Here is a 14,284-nt window from a genome sequence, read left to right as displayed (position 1 = left end):
TCTAGTTAAATCCTGCTTTGGACGGTGTTAAACAGGAAAGGAGAAATTACAACTTGTTTGCAGGCACAAACTGGGGGTGTTCATGCTACCTGACAAGTTGTTTTAAGAGTTAGGAAGCACAGGTCAGTAAAACTGTGTGTTAAACACATCAGGTCTTTAGGAACTGGGTTCCTGTAAGAGTACCGAGCTAATGATCTCTTGATTGCGTTTGACTCTCTCCATCTCAGGAGTCACAGGGGTTGGGGTGGCTTTCCCTATGTTCTCCTTATATAACACCTATGAGACATAAGAAAAGGAGCCAACAATAAGCAAGCAGCTCTCTGTGAACAAACACAAAAGCATCTTTTCCGAGGAATTGTAGGTATGTTTCAAGGTACACAGCGATATTTTAGTAGGGCCTGGCATTGGGTGATGACCCAATAGATAAGTACTGTAAATGAGTCTGCAAAGCACTGTGCTGAGGATGTTATGGGTATTTCAATTATAAAGTCCATCAGCGCTGCAGAGAAAATAAAGGACCTCTGTTTGTTGTCAGTTCTTAGGATTAGGATTATTAAAATAAGCCTTACGACCAATAAAACCGCACCAAGTTAACACAGTCACTGTAAACAACAGGAAGCCGCGGTAAGAAGTGATTGCTTATTTAAACTGCCTTAGAGCCAGGGTCAGCATGATTTCCAGTAAGTGTCACAACACCCACTTATTAAAACTGGTAAGTTGTTCATTTCAATAGAGTTAAAGGACACGTTTTTTTCTTGGCCAAATACCGAGCTACAGATCTCTTGGTTGCGTTTGACCCTCTCCATCTCTGGAGTGACGGGGGTGGGGGTCCCCGTCCCCACGCTCTCTTTGTACAACACCTGCACAGCAACAAGAAGCATCCAGAAGAAATCAGAGAGCAGAAATTATCACATCCCACACAAAACCAACCAGCTGAGTCTCGTGGATCGTCATCTGCTCTCCCGTGCCCTAGGAGCTGCCCTGAAGGCTTGGATTACACCCATAGGGTCTGATGGCAAGCTTGTCCATGCCTTTATCTTACAGGTACAACAAACCCAACCCAGAAGCCGTCAAAGTAACACTGCACAGATGTATCTCCGTGGTGGAGGGGAGCTTCTCCACAGCTCTGGAGCCTGTTGGAATCCTGATCCACGACAAGAGCACTACGGTGGGAAAGCAGTTATAAAAAACCAACACGACACACGAGTTTGTATTAAAGGAAGTTGAAACAGGGAGTAAAAATGGTTAAAGACACTGAGGATCACATAAATAATTACACACGTGAAGAAGTGGAGCGTAAGTAAGACTGGGAAATACAATGAAAGAGAAAGGACGTTTTTTTAACTTGATTAAACTGATTACGTGGAAGGAAGGAGGGGAGCCGTTCCGTTTTTAATATAGATTAAAAAGTTGAGTTGATGTGGAGTTAAGGGGAACACAGCTTTTCCCCCACCAAGTACCGAGCTGATGTGTTCTTGATTGCGTTTGACTCTCTCGACCTCAGGAGTGACTGGTATTGGGGTCCCTGTCCCCAGCTCCTCTTTGTACAACACCTGTGGGTAACACGGCTTTGTTAAAACACCAACAGTGCGGGCAAACAGAGCAGCACACAGCTTAGTGGGAAAACAGGCCGAGCGTTACTCAAGGTTGCCCTGAGCCAAAGCTGGGAATGAAAACTTAAAACCTTCCTCAAAACGATGACATACTCTGCAAAGAGTTTGCTTCTCAGGGCCTTTAAGAAAACCTCTCTGCAATAGTAGATGAAGACTTCCTAAAGGAAGAAGGCCACAAATACGACCAAAAAGGAACTAAGGAATGTTTCAGATACCCATTCAAAAGCAGCACACGCAGAGCAGGTTAAACCTGTCAGAGCACCGTTATGCAGAGCTCATTCCCACCACAAATAGTTCAGTTTTAAAGGGAAAGGAGAAAAAAAATCAGGAGAAAACCCACAGGAGGCAAAGCTGAGGACTGAAGTGATTAACAGAAGGAAAAAACGGATATAATTTAAGAACAAAGAAGTTTTAAAAGGTGATCAAAGCCAAAAGAACGGTGGGATCCAGAAGTTATTATTATCATTAAGATTGTGAGACCAAATCAGAGGAACGAGAATGATGTAAGTAATGATTACTCAGGGGAAAAAATGTCCAAGGGAAAAGGAAATTCCTTTTTAGGTTGATTATAAGAGAAGGGAGAGGAAAGAAGCGTCAGAAGGAGATTTCAGCTTCCTAGACTACAGATACCGAGCTAACGTGTTCTTGATTGCGTCTGACTCTCTCAATCTCAGGTGTGACAGGGGTGGGGGTTCCCATCCCCACATCCTCTTTGTACATCACCTGTGGACAACACGGCCGTGAGAAAAGGAAGGGAGAGCAACAAGGAGACAACAGTAACACCCTGCTGGCTGAGAGACAGAGTGGAGCACAAGTGTTTCTCTGGGCTGCAAAACAGGTGGATTAACAAAAAAAACCCCAAACCTACAGCAGTGAAAAAGCAGTGCTCCCCTGCTTTACTTATAACCCTTCTTGCCCTGAGGAACAGCCCAGAGCTGTGGTGTGCACCCAGCCCAACTGGTTCCAGCATGGCTGCAGGCCTGGGTGCTGCCATTGGGCAGCCATGGTAATGAACTCCTCAAACAACAAGGTGAGAAGGAAACAAAGGAACAATCTGTGCGCCCTTCACCCCCACCCACTGACATCACCAACACCTATCAGGGCACCGAGCTCATCCCACAGTTGGCATCAGAGCACAGCTTTGTTTTAACACACAGAACAACCAGGAGGAATAAAAATAGCAAAAGAAGCAAGGATTGAAGTGATTATTGAAAGGAAAAGCAGATGGTAAAGAAAAATGTTCAGAGTAAAGAAAAAAGAAAACATTGGAACACAGAATCTAGAAGGTACCATCAAAACAGAGGAATAAAAATGTGGTTAAGTAACCATTATGTAGGAAAAAAGGTCCAAAACAAGGGGAATGGGACACTGGCTGTGGTGTCAGTTGATTACAGGGGAACAAGGGTAACTCTTAGAGTCATAATTATTTTTAAATAGGTCAAGAGGGAATTCTCTTCCAACTGAAAGATACCGAGCTAACGTGTTCTTGGTTGCGTCTGACTCTCTCAATCTCGGGAGTGACAGGGGTGGGGGTTCCCATCCCCACATTCTCTTTGTACGACACCTGTGGACAACACGGCTGTGAGAAAAGGAAGGGAGAACAAGGAGACAACAGTAACACCCTGCTGGCTGAGAGACAGAGTGGAACACAAGAGAGGTGTTTTTCTCTGCTGCAAAACACATTAAAAACCCCCGTAGAAATGGAAAAGCAGTGCTCTCCTGCCTTGCTTGCAACCCTCCTCTCCATACAGAACAGCACAGTGTTATGGTTTTGTGCCCTGCCTAACTGGTTCCAGTATGGCTGCAGGCCTGGGTGCTGCCATTGGGCAGCCATGGCAAAACTTCCTCAAAGAACAAGGTGAGAAGGACAATGCAAAAGGAACAAAGGAACAATCTGTTCTTCCTTCACCTCCACCCATCAACATCACCAACACCGATCAGGGCACCGAGCTCATCCCACAGTTGGCATCAGAGCGCAGACAGCTTTGTTTCAATACACAGTAAAACCAGCAGGAAAAAACAAACCAACCAAGAAGCAAGGATTGAAGTGATTAATGAAAGGAAAAGCAGGTGGTGAAGAAAACCAACGTTCAGAGTGAAAAAGGACTGGAACAAGGAATCAAGAAGTTACCATCATTAAGAGAATTAATCAAAAAGGGGATAAAAAGGTGGTAAGTAACCATTATGTAGGAAACAGCACTAAAACAAGGGGAATGGGACACTGCTTTTGGTGTCAGCTGATTACAGGGGAACAAGGGTAACTCTGGGTGTTAACATTATTTTTGTCACACCACAAGGGAATTTTCTTCTTTTCCAACTGAAAGATACCGAGCTAACGTGTTCTTGATTGCGTCTGACTCTCTCAATCTCGGGAGTGACAGGGGTGGGGGTTCCCATCCCCACATTCTCTTTGTACAACACCTGTGGACAACAGGGCCGTGAGAAAAGGAAGGAAGAACAAGGAGACAACAGTAATACCCTGCTGGCTGAGAGACAGTAGAACACAAGAGAGGTGTTTTTCTCTGCTGCAAAACACATTAAAAACCCCCATAGAAATGGAAAAGCAGTGCTCTCCTGCCTTGCTTGTAACCCTTCTCTCCATACAGAACAGCACAGTGCTGTGGTTTTGTGCACCCAGCCCAACTGGTTCCAGCATGGCTGCAGGCCTGGGTGCTGCCATTGGGCAGCCACAGTAATGAACTCCTCAAACAACAAGGTGAGAAGGACAATGCAAAAGGAACATAGGAACAATCTGTGCTCTCTTCACCCCCACCCACTGACATCACCAACACCGATCAGGGCACCGAGCTCATCCCACAGTCTGCATCAGAGCACAGCTTTGTTTTAACACACAGTGCAGTCAAACCAAGAAGCAAGGACTGAAGTGATTAATGAAAGGAAAAGCAGATGGTAAAGAAAATAAACGTTCAGTGTAAAGAAAAAATAAAGACAGATTGGAATCTAAAAGTTGCCATCATTAAGAGAATTAATCAAAACCAAGCAATAGAACTGTGGTAAGTATCCGTTATGTAGGAAACAGAACCAAAACAAGGGGAATGGGACACTGGCTGTGGAGTCAGTTGATTACAGGGGAACAAGGGTAACTCTTAGAGTCATAATTATTTTTAATTGATCAGAAGGGAATTTTCTCCTTTTCAGAGTTCAGATACCGAGCTAATGTGTCCTTGATTGCGTCTGACTCTCTCAATCTCAGGTGTGACAGGGGTGGGGGTTCCCATCCCCACATCCTCTTTGTACAACACCTGTATGGTAACACAGCAGCGTAAAGAAGTATAACAGACCGACTGTATTCAAGGGGGGCAGAGCAGCACCGTTAGTTTGGATGCCCGCTACATCCACTAGAAAGAGGGGAACGTTAGGAACTGGAAACGAGGTAACACTTGTGATCAATCCAGGGGAAAGCTTCTGAGCTGCTGAAAGGTCCCAGGGATGCTCTGACACAGCAATAAAGCACCAGAAGAATGGAATTAAGCAAACAGAGGAAGCAGGGATTTTTTGAGGAAATAAAACTCATGAAACTTGAAGGACGTGAAGCGTTAAATGTGATGGTTATTAGAAAAATCTTTTAACGTTTTTGCTGACAACGTAAGGAAGACTGAATTTTAACAGCTGAAAGGGGGTGTCACTGTAAGTTATCTGCAGAGCTCAGAACATTTACAGAGGTGTTAGAAGGGTCTCCTAGAATGAAGTTAAGGGACCATTTCTCTGCAAGTAGGGAAGAGTACCGAGCTAAAGATTTCCTGGTTGCGTTTGACCCTCTCCATCTCAGGGGTCACAGGCACTGGGGTTCCAACTCCCAGCCCCTCTCTGTACAACACCTGCGTGGCAGCGGGGAGGTTTGGTTTGGTTTGTGGGGTGTTTGTAAGGGAAAAAAGGAAAGGAGGAGGATGGGGCAAGGAGAGAGAGAGAAGGAGAGAAATTCAGTACAGTGAAACCTCCAAGTATGAAAAATACAGTTTTGTCAGCCTTGTTGAAAAGCTAGCAGAGAAAAGTCAATAAAACAATCAGCTAAGGGCAAACATTTCTGCAGTCCTGCCTCCTTCCACAAGGAATTCAGTCTGCTTACTTAATCAAAAGACCTTAATGGTCAGCTTTCCCTCTAGGACTGCCCCTTATGAGTATAAAAGACAGAAGTGATGATCACAGAGAATTAAACGTAGCACACAGAGTGTGACTATTGGGGCTTCTCTGAACTTTACTACAAATGTCATCAGTTCAGGTCTGAACTTTGCATCTGTTGTGTCAGAGTCAAAAATCAGCCCCACATCACTGCAATTGAAACAGAAATAAACAACAAAGTGGAACACTTAAATTGTGCGTGGCAACTTGACTATAACAGGTCAGAAACAGCAGCAGTTCTGGACAGAAATGCATTACTACAGACATTTCCCCTCGCTTGTGCAATTCTCTCCATTATTCACGTCACAGTGACACAGGGATGCCGCCAGGTTTCCTTATACACACCTGTGGGATACAAGAAAGCATCCAACAAGCAAACACATGCAAAGGCAGACACGCTCTGGCCTCATTAGTCTGCTTTGCTTCAGGAAGTGTTAAGAGTTCGTTTTGCTATAGCGCTGCACCAGCTTGGTGAGTCTGAAGAGCGTTAAAAGGATCAGCTTTGCTTCGCAGGAGTCACCCACACTGTCACTATATCAGTGGGAAGAAGAAATAAGTCATCGCTGAGCTGATTGAAGTAAATGAGGGTTGAATCTCGCAGCTGAGATAATTTAATGGCAGTTATGCTAGACTGAGGGAAAAAAAACCCACAATATGAAGATACTGGCAAGTTTTAGTGACTCGATTAAGGAAAGGGTGGTTGAAATTCATTAAACAAATTGGAAGAAGAAATTAATACGGAGCAGTTAAATGGATGGGATTTGCACTCTCAGGGGTGGGGGTTGCTTCATTGGGCTATACCGAGCTAATGTTCTCTTGGTTGCGTTTCACTCTCTCCATCTCTGGAGTGACCGGGGTTGGGATGCCTGTCCCTAAGCCCTCTTTGTATGACACCTATGAGGTACAAGAGAATTTCCATACAAAAAACCCGACCAAACAAAGAAACAATACAAAACCCAGCACTCAACACAAGCAAAATAATCACATCTCACTATTCTGTGAGTTATGTTTAGCGTTAGGGTCGCTATGTCATTAATTGCACGCTTGTTCTAGAGGTGAATATTAAAGAAGTGGCTGATTATTCTGTAAATATGGCTACTACATAATAGGAGATAAAGGGTTAAGAAAAAACAAACACCAGATTGTTTTCACAGCTTATAAAGGTTTAGGCTCTTAAAAAGAAACCCGTGTAAAGTTGTAAATCACTCCAAAAAGTTAAAGCACAAAAAGGTGGAAGAATTGGGTTAAAAATACTGCCAGAGAGAAGAAAGGAGTGCGGTGAGGTGAGATTTCAAATCATTGAAGAAGAAAGGAGTACGTGTTAGGATGTTATGCAAAAATGAATTGTTATCATCTTTGTCTTAAATACCGAGCTAATGTGTTCTTGATTGCGTTTGACTCTCTCTATTTCTGGAGTAACAGGTGTTGGGATACCTGTCCCCAGGTCCTCTTTGTACAAGACCTGCAGAACACAAGCACCCAGAAGATGAGATATGTCCCTTTCCCCATTACCCACAAACACCTGGATAGGCACTTCACCTGGTTAACAGATAAATACAGTCTTAGACATAAACTTGTACAACATTACTTTGACTGTGGATTTGAGCACTGAGGCTCAGTTCTCATATTTTCCTATTGCACAGAACCACAGAATGGCCTGGGTTGCAAAGGCCCATCCGCCACCAGCCCAGGCTGCCCAGAGCCACATCCAGCCTGGCCTTGAATGCCTGCAGGGATGGGGCATCCACAGCCTCCTTGGGCAACCTGTTCCAGTGCGTCACCACCCTCTGTGTAAAATTTATTTAACTTAACCTACAACTGTTTGACTAAAAAATTGCATTTTCTATGACAGAAGACGTATAGAAGATGCTTGGTCTGAAACCTCCTCACAGAGGAATACATTACAAACGCACTAGCAGTACTTGAACATTCATAAAATAATTGCAAACTGCATTTCACTACTTGATGTCATTGAAACAAGGAATCAGAATACAAAAATAAAGGATACACAGAATGGGAAAGCAAATGATGTACACTGAAGATTAGAAAAATGAAGCACTGCTATGCACTACTGAGCTGTAAAAATCAATGCTATCCTATGAAGTGTAAGAGTGAAATGACTTAACATTAGGAGTAGTGAATCCTAAGATATTTGTTCTATGGCAGCTCCTCAACATTGAATAGCAAACATCCAAGGTATCAACAATCAAACAGCCATACTCTCCCTCTTTTCTGTATTCAGAGATCAAAGTAAGGCTGTAGGAAATGATGGCTCAAAGTCAGGAGAACTGGGTTTGATTACTAGAATCTCCAATTAACTCGACATGGGAAGAGCAAATACCTTTTATCCATTTATAACTGTTGCTAGGATTTTTGACTACAAGAAGAGGCCCCAATTTACTTTTTTCTGCTCCATTTTTGTCAGAACAATAAAATCTCCTCTGTGAGTTTTTTTATTTGATTTCTGTGGTCAGAAATAATGCAGGGAAGTGATTTAACTGTAATGACTGCTGCAAAATTCAACTTCCTGCTGCAGAAGATATGGATTTAAGGGGTATGTTCTCCTTTCAACAACAACAAAAATACCCATAAACAATACCAGGGGCTGAAGGCTGAGCTCTGAGAGGTTATATAGAGGTAAGTAGAAAATATTGGCCACTACCGAGCTGATGTGCTTCTGCGTCTCCTTGACACGTTTCACTTCTGGGAGATCAGGAATTGGAGTCCCTTTTCCGATGCTCTCCTTGTACTTAATCTACAAAGGCAGAGACATTAGGACAAGTTAGAATTTATGTTAAAGCACAGCTGGTGTGATGCGTGGTACAGGTAACAAATTGCATGAATAAAAAAGCATGGGGCACCTGTACAACCTCTCTGGAATTAAAGACTCTAAATAAAGAATCTAACAATTTTAGCCTAATGGTCTTAAAATGGACACTTGGGCTCCTATGCAGATACATAAAGAGCATTATTCCAGTTTCAAGGAGGTGGACAACTTAAAAGCTCCAACAGGAGCAGAAAGCTGGGGTGCAAGCATTCCCACTGCCATTCCAAGCAGCCTGCTGGGGGAGATCTCACTGTGAGTGGCACCTTCATACAAAGGTTTTCTAACAACTGCTGTGGATGCCTTTGGACAGATTCGATACAATCTTGAATTCAGTGTGATGTAGAATTCGGAGTTTGTAAAGATCGTCATATTCAAGAGAGCTGAGGGTCGTCAGATGATGTTTTAGCAATGAAGCTTTGATACCAGTGCTATTTTCATTTCTGGTATAACCAAAACAGGACAACAGGATCTTATGAGAACATACTCAACATAATACACACAAAACAAATGGCTGAAATGCTAATAGCTCTTACACAGAAATCACATCCAAACTTCTTGAAAAGCATGTAAAAAAATCTTGAAAGAATTACACACCGTTATGCCAATATTAGAATATTACAGTGTTTTAAAGATAAAGGTTTTACAAGACATGCATTAGTAGGCTGCCCAAACATCCTCACAGACAGGCCAACAAAGTACAGGTCAGATAGGTGCACGGTGAGCTGGGCTGAAATGTGGCTGAATTACCGGGCCCAAACCTCTCTGATCAATGCAATGGGTGCCACCTGGAGATCAGAGCACAAGGAGCGTGTCCCCGGGGTCCATACTGGTGCCAATGCTGTGTTGTTTAATATTCATTAGTGACCTGGAGGCTGTGACCATGAGCCAGCCGTGCATCCTTGTGGCAAGGAAGGCCAACAGACCCTGGCCTGCACTAGGAGGAGCAGTGCCAGCAAGTCGAGGGAGGTGACCCTTCCCTCAGCATTGCTCAGGTCACACCTGGAGTGCTGTAACCAGTTCTGGGCTCCCAGTACAAGAGGAACATGGACTTAGCAGAAAGATTCCAGCACAAGGCCACAGAGATGATGGACTGGAACATATCTGATATGAGATGGGGCTTAGAGACCTGGGACTCTTCAGCCAGTAGGACAAGAAACCTGGGAGGAACTAATCAGCAGGTGTAAATACCTGGAAGGAGGGAAGGAAAACAAGGGAGCAACTCTTCTCAGCAGTGCCCAGTGATGGGATGAGCAGTAATGGGCACCAGTTAATAAACAGGAGTTTCAGTCTGAACACAGCAAAACGTTTTGTTAACTGTGAGGCTGGTCAGACACCAGAGCAGGTTTCTCATAGGGGCTGTGGAGTCATTTTGAATATCTGAAGTCCTTTTTGATATCAGAAACTCAGAGCAGTCCTGGACAAACTGCCCTCGCTGAACTCAACTGAGCAAAGGGGCTGGAGCAGATATGTCAAGAGGTGCCTTCCAACCTAAACAGCTATTCGATTCTCTTATAAATGAAATGCTTTGGGGATGAGATTAAAAACATGACAAGTGCTTTCAGGTTTTAGAAATTGATTGTAAGTGACAAATTGAATATTAATCATTAGAAAGATTATTAAGCCACAAAAATAGGCAAAACCTTTAGAAAGTAACCCTCAGCTGAAAGGGTTATTGCCAAACCACAGTTAGCAACATTTAAAGAAGTGAGAGGGGAAATGAATATTACTTTAAGTTGAATTAGCACCTGTAGGGTATTAAAAATCAATTGTTTTATACCGAGCTAATTGCATCCTGGGTTCTTTTAACTCTCTGCATCTCTGGCGTCTTTTCAATAGTAGTTCCAGTTCCAATATCTTCTTTATACAAAATCTTAACATTTAGAATCAAGACAACAAGGTTAAGCATTCGAAACACAACATTATTTCTCCAAGAGAGTGATTACAGTTTCAGGACAGAGATTTGCACACAACAGTGCAGGAGGAAAGCAAACACGGAGGACCACCTGCAGTCACTGCCTTTCTGCCTACTTCAAGTCTCATTTACAATGAGTGCCATTTGTGCAAAAACAGGGCTGGTCATTTATATTTGTAGTCATGCATTTTTAGGTATGAATAAGTAGAAAAATACTAGTTCAGTTTGTGCCTCCAGATCTGATTTGTTTGGGGATGCTTCACTCAAATTCCTTCCACCCACCAGGCTAATGGCACTGGTGGCAAAATGATACAGCAGACAGTAGGCACTTCATGGTAACACAGGACATGTGAGACATCAGGCAGACAGTTCACTTTCCACTGAAAGAAAAAAGTTGCAATACAGCAAGACTGCACTGCTGTATATGCACTGCTTCTATGGCAACAGAACAAAAGACTGGTGGACGCTGGTAACATTTTAAGCACAGGGATGATAGTTTAGCTCTATGACAGCTAAATACAAGAACAAGGCTGCAGTCAGAACACTCCACAAATAACAGGAGATAAAAAGGAGTAGCATAAATCAGCTAAATCTGCTTAGAATAAAGCTTTGTTGGAAAATAATCTTACATTTCAGCTGGTGAAGTACTACTGGTAAGTAGTAGATACTGGTAAGTATCTACTACTAGTAAGTACCAGTATCTACTACTTACTAGTAGTAAGTAAGTATCTAGCAGGAAGAACCTAAAATTTCTGTATTAAATACATCACATTAAACCTTGTGAGGTTTTGTTTTTTCCTTTGGAATGAGCACTGAGAACAGGAAAATAACTGTACCGAGCTGAAATTCTTCTGGTTTTCCTTCACACGCAGCATCTCTGGTGTATCTTGTACAACTGTAACCTTTCCTTTGCTGTTCTGTAGGTCCCACTGATACTGAAGCTGTTGAAAAAGTTGCAGTAAAAGTTGTAGTAAGAGGTCAAATGTTGACTTCATGCCATAAAAATGTACTCACAGAGCTTTCTTTGAAGCCAAGAAAAACATTTTCAAGTACACCTTTTAAGGTGTTCATTTTAACATCACCATTGGTGATACTAAGACATGCAGTTATAACTGTTCCAACTTACATTTCTAGCAGATCAACTACCTTCATCAAAACTCTTGAAAGGTGCCACATTGTGGCACCTTTCTCAACAATTAGAGATTTTCAGCCACAAGAAAGAGAAATTGTCCATGTTCCTGACCATACAGTCTTGCATTTATTCCCACCTAACAACTTCTGTAACTGCAGTTCTTTATTACTAGCAAAGGGATTGTCAAAGCACAGCAGGAAGAAGTTTTGTTCTGAGAATGTCAGAAACTCATTTTGTTCCTCTGTGTGAAAGGGCTGCCGAATACATTGGGGAGCACCTGGATGGGGACCATTAAGAATATAAAGGCAGTCCAGGAGGGATTTGAGTGTGGTATTTGGACCTTTAAAGTGACACAAAAAGCTGCACAATTTTTAATCGGGTGACATTAACAATATTTACTGTGTGCACACGTACCGTGCTGAAGTTCTTTTGATTCTCACGGACTCTCTGCATTTCTGGTGTGTCTGTTACAGGCACGTAGTACGGCATGGTCCTTTCTGCCTCTTCCTTGTACTTTTTCTGATACAAAATACAACATGTATGGGATCAGCACAAAGAACTATTAAGCAGCCTGTCTCTACTTACTGTTGCATAACGCCCATCTCTACGGAAATCTGAGTACTTCTGTTTCAGATACACCTCTGTGCAGGATTCATTTTCAAGTTATTAAGGGATAGGAACATTCAGCTACATTTACATGTAAATAATACATTTACAAATTGGCTTTGGTACTGCAGGACCAATAGAAATTACTGTTCCACTTTATACAGCAGTAAAATTAATTAACTTCAATATTTAATTGTAAGAGATGCCATTATCACTGTTCTACCAAACATCTGCTTTTCTGGTGTATCTCCTGAATGCTGAGACAGGAGGTTATTCAGGTGCTCCTGATCAGTACCCACTCAAGGCTCCCACATGCGCAGTGATTATATATCTTCACTCAAGATACCTGGCTTGAAAGGTTTTTGACCTGCTGGGCATGAATGATCTCTGGAGTATCGACAACACTGGTGTAGTTGGCCTTCTCCATTTCTGCCAACTGTTTGTATTTGATCTGTCAGGGAAAGCTCACATTTAGATGCATTCATCACATCTTAGCAATGATTTGCATTGATCAAACAAACACACACCAATCTTTTCCTTTAAAGGCAGACAGCAGATGTGACAAATGAGTCATAGGCACAGACCTGGCTAGCAATGTCAGTGGCATTCTTTGCTCTCACAAAGTCGGGTGTTTCCAAAGCCAGTTCTGAAAGACCTTTTCCTTTGATTTCTAATTCCAAGGCTTTTTTGTACTCTTTCTGCAGATGAAGACAGTGAATACAGATTTTACTGATATGAATGTTATCCCCATGGCAATTTCAGGTATTTTCACAATCACACCACTAAAAAGGATTACCAATTATATAAGCTTACAATTATACACGCATATGATACCATTAGAGTGTATACTTTATAACTTCAATGCTGAGAACAAACAGCCCAACTGAGATCTTCCAGTAAGGTCTAAAAGATGTACTTTGTATAGACAGGTCAATCAGCACGCTCATCTTAAGGGTGTATGTTAACAACTCATATCAAATTAACACTAAAGTGTTACTTTTTTCAGCTTTGGTCTGATGGTATTAAAGCCCTTAAGGTATGACCTAAGTTTATCCTATGAAAACAGTCACTATTCAATGTTTATTCCTTGTAAATAAATCAGGTTAAGTTTGCATTTCATTCTCTGCTGGCCACCTCTTTCCATTGGGCTGGGAAAGAGTCCACCCTGGCCATCAGTCCTGCCGCAGTCAACAGCTGGCTGCCCTGAGTTTGGCCTGGGCAGGGGGAACTGCCTGCCAGCCTTGATAGAATCATAGAATCATAGAATTATCCAGGTTGGAAAAGACCTTGAAGATCATCAAGTTCCTAACCAGTCTAACCAGTACCCCATCTCTAAAAAAAAAAACAAAACCACTCTGCTAAATCATATCCCTGAGTACCACATCCAAACGGCTCTTAAACACATCCAGGGATGGCGATTCAACCACCTCCTTGGGGAGCCTATTCCAGTACCTAACCACCCTTTCTGTAAAGAAGTTCTTCCTAATATCCAACCTAAACTTGCCCTGGCGCAACTTGAGGCCATTTCCCCTCGTCCTGTCACTTGTCACTAGTGAGAAGAGACCTGCCCCACTCTCACTGTAAGAACCTTTCAGGTACTGGAAGACGGCAATAAGGTCTCCCCTCAGCCTCCTCTTCCTCAGGCTAAACAGCCCCAGCTTCCTTAGCCTCTCCTCATAGGGCTGATTCTCCAAGCCCTTCACGAGCCTCGTTGCCCTTCTCTGGACCTGCTCCAGTACCTCCATATCTTGATGCTGCTTCTGAGACACTCAGGAAGCATTCATCATTTAAAGGAGCTCTTTGCTTCACTAACCTTAGTCATCAGACACAGTCTATTCTTTTTTTAATGTCCACTCAGGAGTTTATAGGCAGTGACTACATCCCGGTGTTACGTACCTCATTCAGGATCTGAGTTGCATTCTTTGCTCTTAACATGTCTGGAGTCTCCTCCAAAACTGATAGTCCTTTGCCTTTGACACCCTCCTCCAGATCCTTCCTGTATTCTTTCTGTGGAAGAAAGAAAAGCACAAAGCCAGACTACAGAAGAATTCTAC

General features: G+C 42.7%; 1 protein-coding gene across 1 annotated transcript in view; it reads right to left on the bottom strand.

Moving 5' to 3' along the window:
- Window positions 1-14,284, bottom strand: part of NEB (nebulin) — a 108,479-nt gene that overhangs the window by 5,455 nt on the left and 88,740 nt on the right. The window contains exons 112-122 of the mRNA XM_072341234.1: window positions 14,127-14,237; window positions 12,815-12,928; window positions 12,577-12,681; window positions 12,039-12,143; window positions 11,329-11,433; window positions 10,358-10,450; window positions 8,416-8,508; window positions 7,123-7,215; window positions 6,555-6,647; window positions 1,461-1,553; window positions 184-276 (exon numbers count right to left, since the gene is read on the bottom strand). Of these exons, the coding sequence (XP_072197335.1) occupies window positions 184-276; window positions 1,461-1,553; window positions 6,555-6,647; window positions 7,123-7,215; window positions 8,416-8,508; window positions 10,358-10,450; window positions 11,329-11,433; window positions 12,039-12,143; window positions 12,577-12,681; window positions 12,815-12,928; window positions 14,127-14,237 (1,098 nt within the window). The remainder of the gene's footprint in view (window positions 1-183; window positions 277-1,460; window positions 1,554-6,554; window positions 6,648-7,122; window positions 7,216-8,415; window positions 8,509-10,357; window positions 10,451-11,328; window positions 11,434-12,038; window positions 12,144-12,576; window positions 12,682-12,814; window positions 12,929-14,126; window positions 14,238-14,284) is intronic.

The sequence above is a fragment of the Excalfactoria chinensis genome, chromosome 7, assembly GCF_039878825.1.
Source record: "Excalfactoria chinensis isolate bCotChi1 chromosome 7, bCotChi1.hap2, whole genome shotgun sequence".
Taxonomy (NCBI): domain Eukaryota; kingdom Metazoa; phylum Chordata; class Aves; order Galliformes; family Phasianidae; genus Excalfactoria; species Excalfactoria chinensis.
The sequence above is the reverse complement of the archived record's forward strand: the minus strand, read 5'-3'. Positions and strand labels throughout refer to the sequence as shown.